This window comes from Anser anser (genome assembly GCF_964211835.1).
Source record: "Anser anser genome assembly, chromosome: 24".
Lineage (NCBI taxonomy): Eukaryota > Metazoa > Chordata > Aves > Anseriformes > Anatidae > Anser > Anser anser.
Genome location: NC_139745.1, coordinates 8047308 through 8060377, shown reverse-complemented (window position 1 = coordinate 8060377; position 13070 = coordinate 8047308). Strand labels below are relative to the sequence as shown.

The window sequence follows — 13070 nt, the reverse complement described above, 5'->3', positions numbered from 1 at the left end:
CACGACAACCCTCTCGGTGAAGAACCTCTTCCTGCCCTAACCCTAAACCTAGACCCAAAAAAAAAAAAACTCTAAACCTAACCCCAAACCCTAACACTAACCCTAAGCCAATATGGCCTCCCGGAAGTCCAGTGCCCGAGAACTACATCTCCCGACATGCTCGGGACACCCAATATGGCCTCCCGGAGGTCCAGTGCCCGAGAACTACATCTCCCGACATGCTCGGGACACCCAATATGGCCTCCCGGAAGTCCAGTGCCCGAGAACTACATCTCCCGACATGCTCGGGGCACCCAATATGGCCTCCCGGAAGTCCAGTGCCCGAGAACTACATCTCCCGACATGCTCGGGGAAGCCACCATGGCCTCCCGGAAGTCATGTGACCGAGAACTACATTTCCCAGCACTCCCTAGAAAATTGAGCCTCGCTGCTTGCCGGAGGACGCCATTATTTGCCCTTCTACGTTCCCCCTTCTGTTTTGTGTTTATGGGGTTTCCCCTCAATTATGGGTTTTCACCTGTCCATTTCAGGGTTCTGCCCCACAATCTTGGGGTTCCTTCCCCTAATTTGGGGCTTCCCCCCAGTTTTGGGGATTTCCCCCCCCAATTCCGGGTGTTCCCCCCACAATTTTGGGGTCCCCCACCATCCTTTTTTGGCCTGTCCCCCCTAATATTAAGGTTCTTTCCCCCGATGTTGGGGTTCTCACCACATTTCTGGGGTTCCTTCCTGTAATTTGGGGCTTTGCCCCCCGAGTTTTGGGCTGCCACCCCAATTTTGGGGATTCCCCCCCAGTTTTGGGGGTCTGCACTCAATTTTGGAGTTTCACCCTCCTATTTAAGGGTTCTTCCCCCAGTTTTGGGGTTGCCTCCCACAATTCTTAGGTTCCACCCCCCCCTAATTTGGGGCTACGCCCCCCCCCTCCCCAATTTTGAGCGGCGCAGAGCACACGGGAAGGCCCCGCGGCGGCAGGAACTGCCCATCCTAATTGGTCCCGTGCCACTTCCGGCTTGGAAGCCAAGCGGCAACGCGAAACTACATTTCCCGGCGTGCTGTGGAAACCAGCGTGGCCGAGCGGCAGCCCGGAGCCCGAAGGCCGCACCTCCCGGCACGCTGCGGGGCGAGCCCCTCCCCGCCGCCTCACCCTGCGGGCGCCCCAGGCACAGCCCGGTGCTTCCCGCCCCGCCGCCCGCCCGCCTTCGCCCCGGCCCGCCCAGCGCCCCCGCGCTGCGGTTCCACACCCGCCCCCCCCCCCCGCCGGGAGCTTCCCCTGCTCCAGCCGCTGATCCCAGGGGACGTGGCCTCCCCGCCATCCTCCCCGCCCGCCCCTCCGGGCCCCCCCCCGCTCCTCCACAAGCAGCCGCTCCCTCCACCCAGACCAGCCCTGGCATACCCGCCCCGAGGAACAGGGCTCCTACCCCCGCTTCCCTCTTCCCCCTCCTCCTTCTTCCCCCTTCCCTCCTCCCCTGGTCCGAGCCTGCAGCCCCCCCCCCGGCAAGGCGGCCCCCCAGCCAAAGGGGTCGTCCACACCCATCACACACCCCCAGCCTGAGACTTGGGGTTAGAAATTAGAGAGCGATTGATTAAGAATGAATATGTACGCAACACTCATTGCTTAACGTGCTACATTTGCGATGTACTGTGCCTGTGCTGCACTTAGGCCTCCAGATAACAGGAGCCCCTGGGACCCCAAGAACCAGATCAAACCAACCTTATGGTTTGGACTGTGACCAAGGGCTCAGAGAGCATACGCAAGGACACGAAGTGAAAAGTTCAACCCTGATGAAGACGTCTTACTTCATCCTCACAACCCTCAGCGCCGACCACCAGAAGGCACCGCGCAAGCGCAGATGGGAGGAGTTTATGGAAATGACTTCTTGGCGCTAATTATAATACTAAGCTGGGACAGGTTATGCATATGTATAGGCGTACTGGGAAACTTCATGCATATGTAACTCTTTAATGCATACAACCAAAGCAAGTTGCCACGTTAAGGGTACACGACTATGGTGGGACTACCCCCCCGTGCTGCCCAGCGCTAAATAAACATACTTACTTTACAACCTTACTGATTGTGGAGTCCGTTTCCGCGAATCAAGCCCACGAACGCAGGGCCAAACCTCAGCTCCTGCCCCGTCCGCACCCACTCTGCTACAGAACCTGCACCCATGGACACGGCAGCAGCCATTCACTGTGGCCGCAAACAGTGACAGCAGTGCACGTCAGAAAGCAAACTCTTTATTAACTCATGCGCAGGACTCCTGGGAGGGAAGGACGCTGCAGCGTGGCTCCCTGCCTGTGCTTTCTCCCCTTCCCCTGGGGGGCCCCAGGCTTCAGGTGTCAAGCGGTGTCCCTCCCTCCCGCTTTACTGCACAAACCTCCTCTTGACTGGAATGCATTTGGTGGAGCACCCTGCCAGTGGCAACTCACAAAGACGAATGCCAAAGCATTTTTGTTTGATTGCCTTTTTTTTTTTTTTTTAAAGTGCTCGGTGATCCAGCTGGAGCTATTTATTGGTTGTGCAGATTGGGTGCCTCACGGATATCACTCTGATTTTTCGGGTGTTTTCACATTCTTCTGGGCACAGTCTAGAAAATAATTACTAGTCAGAGTTAAAATTAAGCAAACGGTCAGACAAAACGTTTTGCATCAAGAGCAAGGAATTCATTTCAAGAATAAGGAGTTTGCTGTAATCCTCAGAAAAGCCTGTGAGAAGAGCCACTGTCTTCTAAAAATGTGGGAACAAAGGGGACTATGAAAGGTGATATGGGGGCAGACAAGCTCAATACTGCTATGATGACTACATACTGGCACGGCTGCTTTTCTGGTTTGCAGCTGTCACACTAATTCCAGATGTTAGCATTTGATTCCTGCAACTTCTGACTATTTCTTCTGTGGATCCATTCTTAGGTTTTCCTAGAAAACAACTAGAAAGATAAGATGGTTCAGGAAACAGGCCAGGACTCCTGTCCCAGAGCAGTCCAACCCTGCCATAAGACTATAGGCAGCTGGGGGAATCAAAAGTTAAAAATATACATGCAAACCTTTGTTCATTTCCCCTCACTTCCTTCATTTTTACTTTGTAATACTGCAGCTCTCTTAAGGAGGGCCACCTGAAAACTACCTGAATTCATCAGCAGGTTGTCAAAAACTTCCAAGCCGTTCCATTCAAATATTAATAATGTTTTTGACCACCTTATTTTCTTTCTGAGCAAAATAAAGAACAGTAATTTAGAAGCTGGCTTGCTGCCCTAAAAAGAGACAGCAACATTGAGAGGCAGCTGTTAGCAGTTCCTGAGATTTCAGAGAGGCCATAAGCCAAGGGGTAGTGCTCAGGGGCTGCCGTTAAGCACGGGTACAAAACTTTGGGTTCTTTGGCCAACAGTTCCGCATTTCCAACCACAAGAGTCCAAGAAGAGCCTTGCCTTTCCGTTTTTCAGAGAATCAATGCAATGCAAATATTCTCTGCCAGCTAATTTCTTGCTCTCTCCATTCTCCTTCACTGCCTGGCCCGTGACACTATATTTATGGCTGTTACACACCAGCAGCCCTATCAAGTGAGCTTGATATATCAGAATCTCCAAAAGCGGTAGATTCACAGGGTTCAGAAGCACGAAACTCTGAGGGCAGTCGCAGCACTGACAGTAACCTGCACGTAATACTGATCAAACAGAAGTTGTTCTTATGACCGCGCTTTCTTCCTTGTCTGAAAATTTTTAACACAAATGAGACAATCTCTAACCGGACATATATTCAACACTTGGTGCGAGTTTTTTGTGTCTCAGTCATAACTACATTTAAAAAACTGAGTCGGAAAACCAACTGTTTCAAAAATGAGGCTTGCCAGACATAAAGCTTTCCCATACTTTGCCAGAGCCAGTGCTTACCTGGTGTTTGCTTTCTCTTGCTGTTCAGTATGGGCCTAAGGCCTTTTTTATGAGCAAACTAGGAAGGCATCAACTAGATGTGTGCTATGACGTACTGTTTACATAAGATTCAGAAGAAAGCAGAGTGATTAAACACTGGTAAGCGTGAAGCCTCAGGAAAGCATTTTTTATAAGAAAACAGAATTAAGTGTAACCATTGTTTTCATATATGTACGGTCTAGCCAGCATATGTGGTAGACTCATACAACAGACAGGATCTGTGTGCTCTGAAATTTTGCTTTAAAGAAAATAAAATTTTAAAGGAGTATGTTTATAGTACTTTGACTGTTTGGTCATGATTACAGCCTGTGTGACTAAGGCCTTGGCTCTAGTACAGCTGCCAGCGTTTATGTAACATGCTGCTCTTCGGCCTGCTAAATACTTAGAATCTTAGATGTTCAAATTAAGTTTTTTCTAGGACCAGCTCATACCATCTACTTCACATTTGCTGCCTCAAGGAAGTGCTAGGCTCAGCTACCTATCTGGAATCTCAGAACTGCAGTTGTGCCATCCTCTGTACATGACAACTGATGTGTGTGTGTGCATGTTTGTGTAGAGAAATGAAGGGTGGTTCAGATGTTGCTTGTGCATCTGTAGTTCTGAAAGAGACACATTTGCTAGCTGTATGTGAGATCACACCACTTAACTGCTGTTGCCAAGTCCAGCAAAGGTTTAAAACAAGGAATACTGACAAAGACCAGGAATTCCAACATTGCATCTGTTCTGGGTAAATCTGAACTGTAATCTTGAAACTGAATTTGTGGGTTGCTCTTTCATAGGACAGGATGCACCTTGACAGACCGAGATGTGCTGGCAAGTGGTCTCCTCAAGTTCTTAACAGCCACAGGTTGGTGCTAGCAGGATAGAGGTGAAAAGTTGTACAGTGAGCACTCCCAGTCAGCATAAGCACTATAGTCAGTAGTGGTTGAACTGCATGTGGCAGCTGCCCCATCTCACTAACAGCAGTAGTACTTCCTGTATTATGCTTTTACAGCATATTCAACTTAATTCCCTGCTTTTAGATATGTAGCATTTTGTATTTTATCTGTTTGGAAGTGCAGGGGCTAACTGCTCAAAAACCCCAGGGGTCCTAAGCAGCGGAGAACATAGTCCATCTAAGACCCCGATCACACTTCAAAACAACCTACTTTGTTAGAAAAAAACCACACGATCTAAAAAAAAAAAAAAGTTGAGTACATCTAGTTTTTCTTAACCACTGCTTTAACTTTGAAAATGTTGCCATTTTAGATACCTTTGCTTTCCCCTTGGGCTAGAATTTCAGTACAACAGGTCAAACTGGAGTTAGGATATAGTCCAAAAGTTGAGCCGATACTGTCTCTTAAATCCAGCTTGCACGTGGAGCACATTCCAGGAACAGGGACTCGCGGTTATAGTCCCATCTTCTCTGGAGACATACTAATTCCCACCAAATCCTTATCCGAACAATCCTTATTGGTTCAGAGAGAATAATCAGCTTGTGGTTTGCATCTCAGTGGGGAAGAGCTGTTCTTAAAACTGCAGCTGCGTATCCTATAAATAAAACTGATTAAATCTTAAATTCTATTTCTAGTCTCACTCACTCGTTTCCTTTTCAGAGGAAATACAAGCCTCTTCTCTCAGTTTTAAGGTAGGGATGATGATTTAATTTTTCAAAGCCTGAGGGACTGGTGGATTAAGAAAATCATTGGCATCTGGAAACATTCATCTGCAGCACTATCATCTAACACCTCATCTGTAGCAGCTGAAATCTCCCACCCCCCCAGATACAAGGCACCATTTCTGACATGTTTTGGACATGTTAATAACATCAAGGACAACTACTCTCTTTTTAAGGCTTCAGTTTACACAGAGAAAAAATCATACTTTAAATAGAGCGATAAGGAACACTGCAGAGAACGTGTAGCTGAAGGAAACATTTTCAGTCAGTGAGAACTATACCCATAGCCAATGTCAAGAACTGTCTTCCCTTTTCTCTGATGCCAGTTCTTCTGGTGGGTGCTCCATTCTTAGCATTGGTGGTTCAATAAATATACCTTTTGAGTGCCAAATAAAATACATTATCTGAATACAAACTCTTAATGAAATATTAAGTTTACTGGCAATAAATTAAGGCTGTTTTGTCATGCAACTGTGCAGATAATATGTGAGTTAAGAAATACCAAGGACATACTGAATTCAGCCAACAGCCCTTAGACATTACTGGTTTTATCATTGACTTCAGTTTCATCCTACCATCAGGTTAGACAACATTACTGCGAAGACACCTTTTACATCCGTGATTCCACAGCCTCATAAACGCTGAAGACCTAGAAGCATTAATTAGCTTATTCGCGGTAGCTCTGTACCGTACTCAGAACAGAAAGAACTGGATGTGTGACATACATTTATACTGGAAATGGTAACTAGTTATATTGCAACAAAAAGTTTTACGTTAACATGACTTAATTTGAGTAAGCAGAAAGAATATAATCTAGCAGCACTCACTGCACTCTTTAGAAGATCCTTAGCAAAAATCAGCATCAAAATACAGAGGGGAACAAACTTCCATCTTAAAAAAAAAAAAATTAATATAACAAAACGTCAAATCTGAAGGGTCTTTCCTAAGTGTTCAGTGCAGAAAATTTGTAATAAATAAAAGTGGCAAAAGGTTCAATCCTTAGGAAGGCAGCTACTGTGGAAAAAATCTAGGAGCTTAACACTTTTGCTTACAGAGTTTCGTAACAGTAACATCATTTCTCTTTCACGGTTAGATCTTCATCTTTTAGGGCAAACTTTCTTCTCAAAACTTCAGCTATAAGAACAGCAGGGTCTTCCTCCTTCACTGAAGTTCGGTTTCTACATGGAAGACAAACATGCAGTGTATCAGTAAACAGAAGCACCCAAGCTGATCGTTGGCACCTCTGGTGAGATTCTTTAAGCATTTTTCTTCGGCCTTTATCATCACCTTTTGTTACAAATAGAGGAGGTGCTAGAACAACAAAAAGTATACAGATGACAGCCTGCCCTGGGAGATAACAGAAGCCATCCTGCCCCAAAACAGAGAACGGCCGATCTGAAGGAATGTAACTTGTATGTGTCCAGAGCTAATTAGACTGTAGTGGATGAAACAAAGATTGTACAGGTATAGGAACCCAGGGAAAGTTTTGAGTGGGGTCCCTCCTTGGAGGCACCCAGCTCTAGCTGATATACGGGTACCATTAAATTCTTGCCACATTAAATAAGAGTTGACTGCGTGAATTCCAGATGCCTGGGGAGACCCATTCTGCTGGGAAAACAATGGGATCCCCTAGCAGTTTTGGCACCCTAGATGGGACCCTAGGTTACATCACCATCCTGAGCTGCTTGAACTTGGCTATCCAGAGCCTGCATAAAAGGGATTTTTTCCTTTTAGGACCTCCAGGCTGAGTGGCAACAACATGTGAGAGATACTATCCAGAGACTAGGTTGGGTTCAAGTCCCCCCTCATGCCATGGCGGGTTTGAGTCCCTCCCTTGCTACAGCAGCCGGAAACTTAGAGAGTCAAAGGAATTGTGTCTGTGCGTATCTGTGCATATTGGAGTCTAAATGGGGCACCCATCAGCTCACTGGAACTGCCCTCCACAAAGGCGCTATGAAGTCCTACTGGATAAAGTCATGGATGGTGCAAGTCAAACTCTGTGACTGGTGAGGTGAGTGCACTTCCTTTAGCAGAGAGGCTAGAGTCATTGCTCCCAATCCCCAAGAAGAGAAAGAAAGAACTGCAGGAAGACTTACACAGGCTGATCAGCTTAAGATGCAAGCAGTGATTGGAGTCCTCAGAAACTATGGGGAATGTCCCAGAATCAGAGAAAGGGACCCCTTTAGCAAAAGTGTTAGAAAAATGGAGAAAATATTAAAATTATATTAGAATACAAAATTGGGACTGTCAGACTATCAAAGAAGCAGGCTATGACCTTATGTACAGAAGAGTGGCCTTTCTACACTCGGGATGGAGGCTCACAATTGTAGTGATCACTGAATGGGACCTTCGATCATCAGAAATTAACCTTCCTTCGGTATCACATGGAAGATCAGCATTGGTATGTATGGGAAGAGCAGGCAAGAAAACGTCCCACCCAGAGGGAGGCTGAAGACCCTGTGACAAGGTAAAGAGGAAAGGATATTAGGATTGGGATCAGTTTTAACACCTTTGAAGGGCTCCACCTTGCTCATTCCCACAGCCAGTAGGAATGTGTCCCATGGTACCCCACGTTTTACTGAACCATGTGGCAATGGAGGGGGTGGACGAGGAGGCGGAAGGCAATAGATTCCTTCCGGGATACAGGTATGGGCTGGTCAACCACGGAATCCTAGGGACTAAACACTCCGGAGAAGCCAGATGCCTATTTTATGAAAGGATGCTGAAAGGTGTGCCCAGCTGTTCTCTAAAACTTGCACTGGTTATAGCCCAAATCTGCAGGACACCCAAGTCCTCTTGAGAGAGCTGTTTATGTCTGATGAGAAAGATAAAATTCTGGCTAAAGATGCGGAAATCGCACAAGTAGGAAGAAATAGGAATCCTTGGGCCCGAATGACCCTAATGGGGACTATAATATTTTGAGGGATAGGGAAGCACGTCAAACAGCCTTGAGAAATTTAGTCAAGACCATGCGAGTGTGTGGAGAAGTAAGGGTGAATTGGGCCAAGGCACAGAAGTGCAGACAAAGGATAGACGAACATCCAAGTGATTTCTGGAGGCAATTATGGCAAGCTTTGCTCAAACATGGGGGGAGATGACCCCCCAGAATTCTAACACCGTCCAAGCCGTAAGTATTTTTGTAGATCAGGATGCCCATGACATTCGTAAATATTTCAATGTATATGCCAGGTTGTCAAGGGGAGAAATTACAGAAGATTCTAAGTGTAGCAATATTGGTTTATGACGAGCAGAAGGAAAAAAACAAAGGTGATAATGATGAAAGAATGAAAGAGAACTAAAGAACAAGAGGCTAATTTATAGGCAGTGGCACTCATGAGGAATTTGCAGGCTAGAAGAAGAAATGGAGAAGTCCAAGGAAGGGGAAAGTTAGGCCATGGATTAGGTCAAGGAAGGGGGACTGGATACAGGGATAGGAAGAATAAGGGAGAGGAGAGAATGCTACTACTGCAGGAATATGGGACATTTGCAGCAGGGGTGCCCACTGTACCAAAGGGCCCCCCATTGACACACACACAGCAATTGAGCAGATGACTACAAAAGCAGCTGGGTGGAGAAAAAACTCAATGACTAGAGCCAGAATGTGATAAAGACAAACTAACCTCAGAGATTGGAATCTACACTCTGTGGAGAACAGAAATAAACTATATGGGACACACAGCTGGCAAAGCGGATGGGCAAGAAACAGAATTCTAGTCAACACTGGAGCTACCCTGTCCTTCTTAAATTTCATCCCCAGAAATGCTGAGACTAGGGAAACTATTTTGACTCATGGAGTGACAGCGGAAAAGAAGAGGTTGAGTAAACCTTTGTTATTAACTCCAGGAAATAAGAGCATTTGGGGAAGATTTGTTCTAGCAGAGGAATCTCCAGCTTGCCTGCTAGGGCAAGACTTGTTGCAGTCACTAGATGTAGAATTAAGATTATCACTGGAAGGATTGGACCTGATAATTATGCGGGACCTTTGGTAAATTGTTGAGAGGGGCCCAGCTATAACATTTGTTGATTTCTTCAGCCCTGTGTGATGAATCCCATCTGGCCCCGTGGACTCATGATTGTTGAACTGATGCAGCTGTTCCCTTACAATTTCAATGACCACAGATGGAAAGTCACTGCTCTCCCAGTCATGGTCCTTCAACTCTGAGGTCCAGGCAGCCCAAGATCTGTTGTTACTGTTAAATACCGAGGAAAAAAAAGCATTAAATGCCTCTGCCTTTTCCTCCTCTTTACTTTTTAGGTATCCGCTCCAAGTATCAGTCTAATGTTTTCCTTTGACCTCCTCTTGCTGTTGACATATCTGAAAAAGCCTTCCTTTTTGTCTGACACCACAGTGGCACCACAGACAAATTTCTCTCATTTGTCTATGTAATGTTTTCTATGCTGAGAATTACATTTCTTTTAAACTGAATTAGGCATAGAAGGTGTGAATAACCATCATGCAATATGTTTTTGGCCAGGAATCTTACTGACACGGCATAATGGGTGGAGAGAGCTTTGGTAATGAAGAATTTGAAAACTGAATTTCATTACTGTGATTTCACATATAAGATGAAGATAGTACAGCTAATGTATTAAAGAAGGTACATTTTCAGCTGGGCAGAATCCTGCCTCAGCCATGCAGCAGTCAGCATATCAGCATCTTGAGGTGTGTTCTCATGATCAGTGTATAAACTCATCATGGGGCAAATGAAAACATACTCTGCCCATGCTCAGAGCTGGGCCCGATGCAAATCAGAGCAAGTCAGGAACATGAGACACTCCACATGTTTAATTCCTGTACAAAAACCTGCAGTTTCCCAACCAGAGACAACTTGGGCCTTCAAACAGCATAAGCACCAGCACCTGGAACCACTACAAGCAGAGAACAGGAGTGCAGCCCTTGCTCTGAAAGCTGCTTGTACATATAGTTCTGGCTTTCAACTGGGCAAAGCACTCTTTTTTTCAGTTGAACAGGTTGAAATAGCCAAACATCGTGCTAATCGGTTTAAGTTCCCCTCTACTGCTTTCTATCCAAGCAGATAAGCCATCAAAAAGGAAAAAACCAAAAAGCATAAATATTAGCAAGTTCTAGTACAAACAGACATTCCTCTCCCCCCCATGTCATGAGTATACAGCGGCACTAACAAAAAGATAAATGCTACGTCCAATGTCTACAGTGATATGACAGACAAAAAAAAGATGACAAACTTTGAAAGAGAACATACAATCAGAGTAAAAGAAGCACTTACAAGTCTTTGCTCTGCTTCATCCTATGAATGTCTTTAAGAATGCCCATCATGTCTGCAAAACTGCTGGCCTTGGAAAGAGACACAGAATCTTCCTCATCAGGATCCTTTGGTTCCACTTTACAACACTCGGAGGTTGCAGAACAAAGCATGGAGACTGATGGAAGCTCAGGAGTTTCCAGTTCTGCTTCCTCCTCTGTGATATCACTAATGACAAAGGAAGTTGTAGATTGGAAAGAGGGTCCAAAACAAGGTAAAGGAGAAGAAGCATTTGAGCTTCCTGGAGATAATACATCTGGCGTGAATGAAGGAGAAGCTGAAAGAGAAAATACAGGTGGATAGATAAACAAATGCCAACTTATATATCCTTTTTTATTTTTTCTCCAAAACAACAGAATATAATTCTGGAGGCATTATCAGATATCCTCCCCTATATTATTTAAAAAACAAACAAAAAAACACATCATAGTCTCTGTTACCCTCCATGGTTACTCTGCTTCTTAAAACACCATGTGGCAACACAAGATCTTCTCCAGTAATTTTTATACCACCAACTCACCCTATGTATCTCTATTCCTATTGTGCTCATCACTGTATCACCCCTGCAGTTCAAATACTGCACCCAGTCCCTGAAGAAGTCAGATAATGTTTACTGTTTCCATTTTTACAGACAAGTAATGGACAAACAGAGATTTAGCTGCCGCTCAGGATCACAGGTGGAACCTGTGTCAGAACGTAGATCGAAATTGCCTTAATTATTCTCTTCTTGCTCTTCACCGCTATGAAAACAGCTTTCGTTTACTTTCATGCTCCCTCATCCCCATACCATTATGACTGGTGTGAATGCAGAGCTGGTTCAAAAGCTCTGGCACTTTACACTAGATGTTCAGAGCAATTTGCTGTGACTACAGGCAGTTTTGACCTTACTTGCTTTCCATCACCACCTGTAAAATGAGAATACCATTCACCTGCTTCAAAGGAAAAATGAGACTACTTTGCTCGTGTTGTTAAATGCCATCAGGATAAAAACATCTCTATAAATTCCAAGTGTTATGAAATGAAAATGAGTTAGATATTTATTACATAAAACTGGGGGGGGGGGGGGGGGGGGGGGGCGGAATAAACCCAAAATGTTCTTAGCCTCAACAGTACACTTGCAGATCGTTATTAATTGCCCATTAGGGGATTTCTCTGACAGTATAAAATAAAGCAGATTGCACAATACTTCTTTTCTGACATCAATCTTTCTAAAATTAGCCTGCTAAATAGTTCAGATTATTGAGCTACAGCTAGGCCCTAAACCGTACCTCCCCATTACTGACTTAGAAGATACTAAGTCAGTAAGAACTATTCTCACAATATAGGGGGAGTAAAACAACAGAATTTGCCCTGTTCTTTATTCCAATTGCTTTGTCCGTGTGATCTTGCATAAAGGGGGAAGAGGAAATACGCATCTTCTCTGAAGCAGACATCTGCAATGCCCTGTTTTACAATTATTCCCTGCAGAGTTGAGGACAATGTGGCTCCCTTGCCTCCAGTGGCTTCATTTAACCATGCTGCTCTAAGAGTGGAAGCATGTGGCATACAGGATCCAGTGTATTATTACAGAACTGAAGGTGACGGGAAACACAAGCACAGGAAGACCAGTATACTCTGCATGTATTACCTCACAATAGTATTTTCCCATGGCAGTGAAAGGATCCTCAGAAGAAATACCTAATTTCATCTAAATACAACTTCACATGCTAAAACACTGTCGATTCTCAGGTGGTGATCTATACATTCATAGTAACATTATCAAATAGATTCATAGAATCCACTGACAATCACACAGAACTGAAAAAGTTTCTCATATAGAAACCACCACTCCAACTAAATCAAACAGAACTCTGTTCCACATTCAAATGCTTTTATGTCTCGTGGATAATTGGACTAAATATAAGCAGTCAATAAAGTTGCAAGTGCCTTAGGGCTACAGTAATCAGATAGCCACGCTGTATTTCACAGATCATGAGATTTGGTCCCATGCACACACTCTGTATGCATTGTGGCTCTGAGTAGCAATTTGGGAATTTAAAAAAATATTTGCTTTCATATATAGGGTAAAGAAAGTTTCTTCAGCTACTATTACCAACCACAAGCAGGAATTAAGCCTCGTGACATCATTTCAAGTATCACACAATCCTGTTTTGTTTTCTGAAGTACCAGGAAAATTACAGATCCTTCTTTTGCTCTGGAAAACAGCCA

At 44.8% G+C, this 13070-nt stretch overlaps 1 protein-coding gene across 1 annotated transcript in view; it reads right to left on the bottom strand.

Annotated features, from left to right (window-relative positions):
- Positions 1-5821: 5821 nt before the first annotated feature.
- The window catches only part of MTFR1L (mitochondrial fission regulator 1 like), a 12342-nt gene continuing 5093 nt past the window's right edge, over positions 5822-13070 (bottom strand). Inside the window, exons 6-7 of the mRNA XM_083810155.1 lie at positions 10827-11139; positions 5822-6758 (exon numbers count right to left, since the gene is read on the bottom strand). Coding sequence (XP_083666281.1) covers positions 6653-6758; positions 10827-11139 — 419 coding nt within the window. The 3' untranslated portion in view covers positions 5822-6652. The remainder of the gene's footprint in view (positions 6759-10826; positions 11140-13070) is intronic.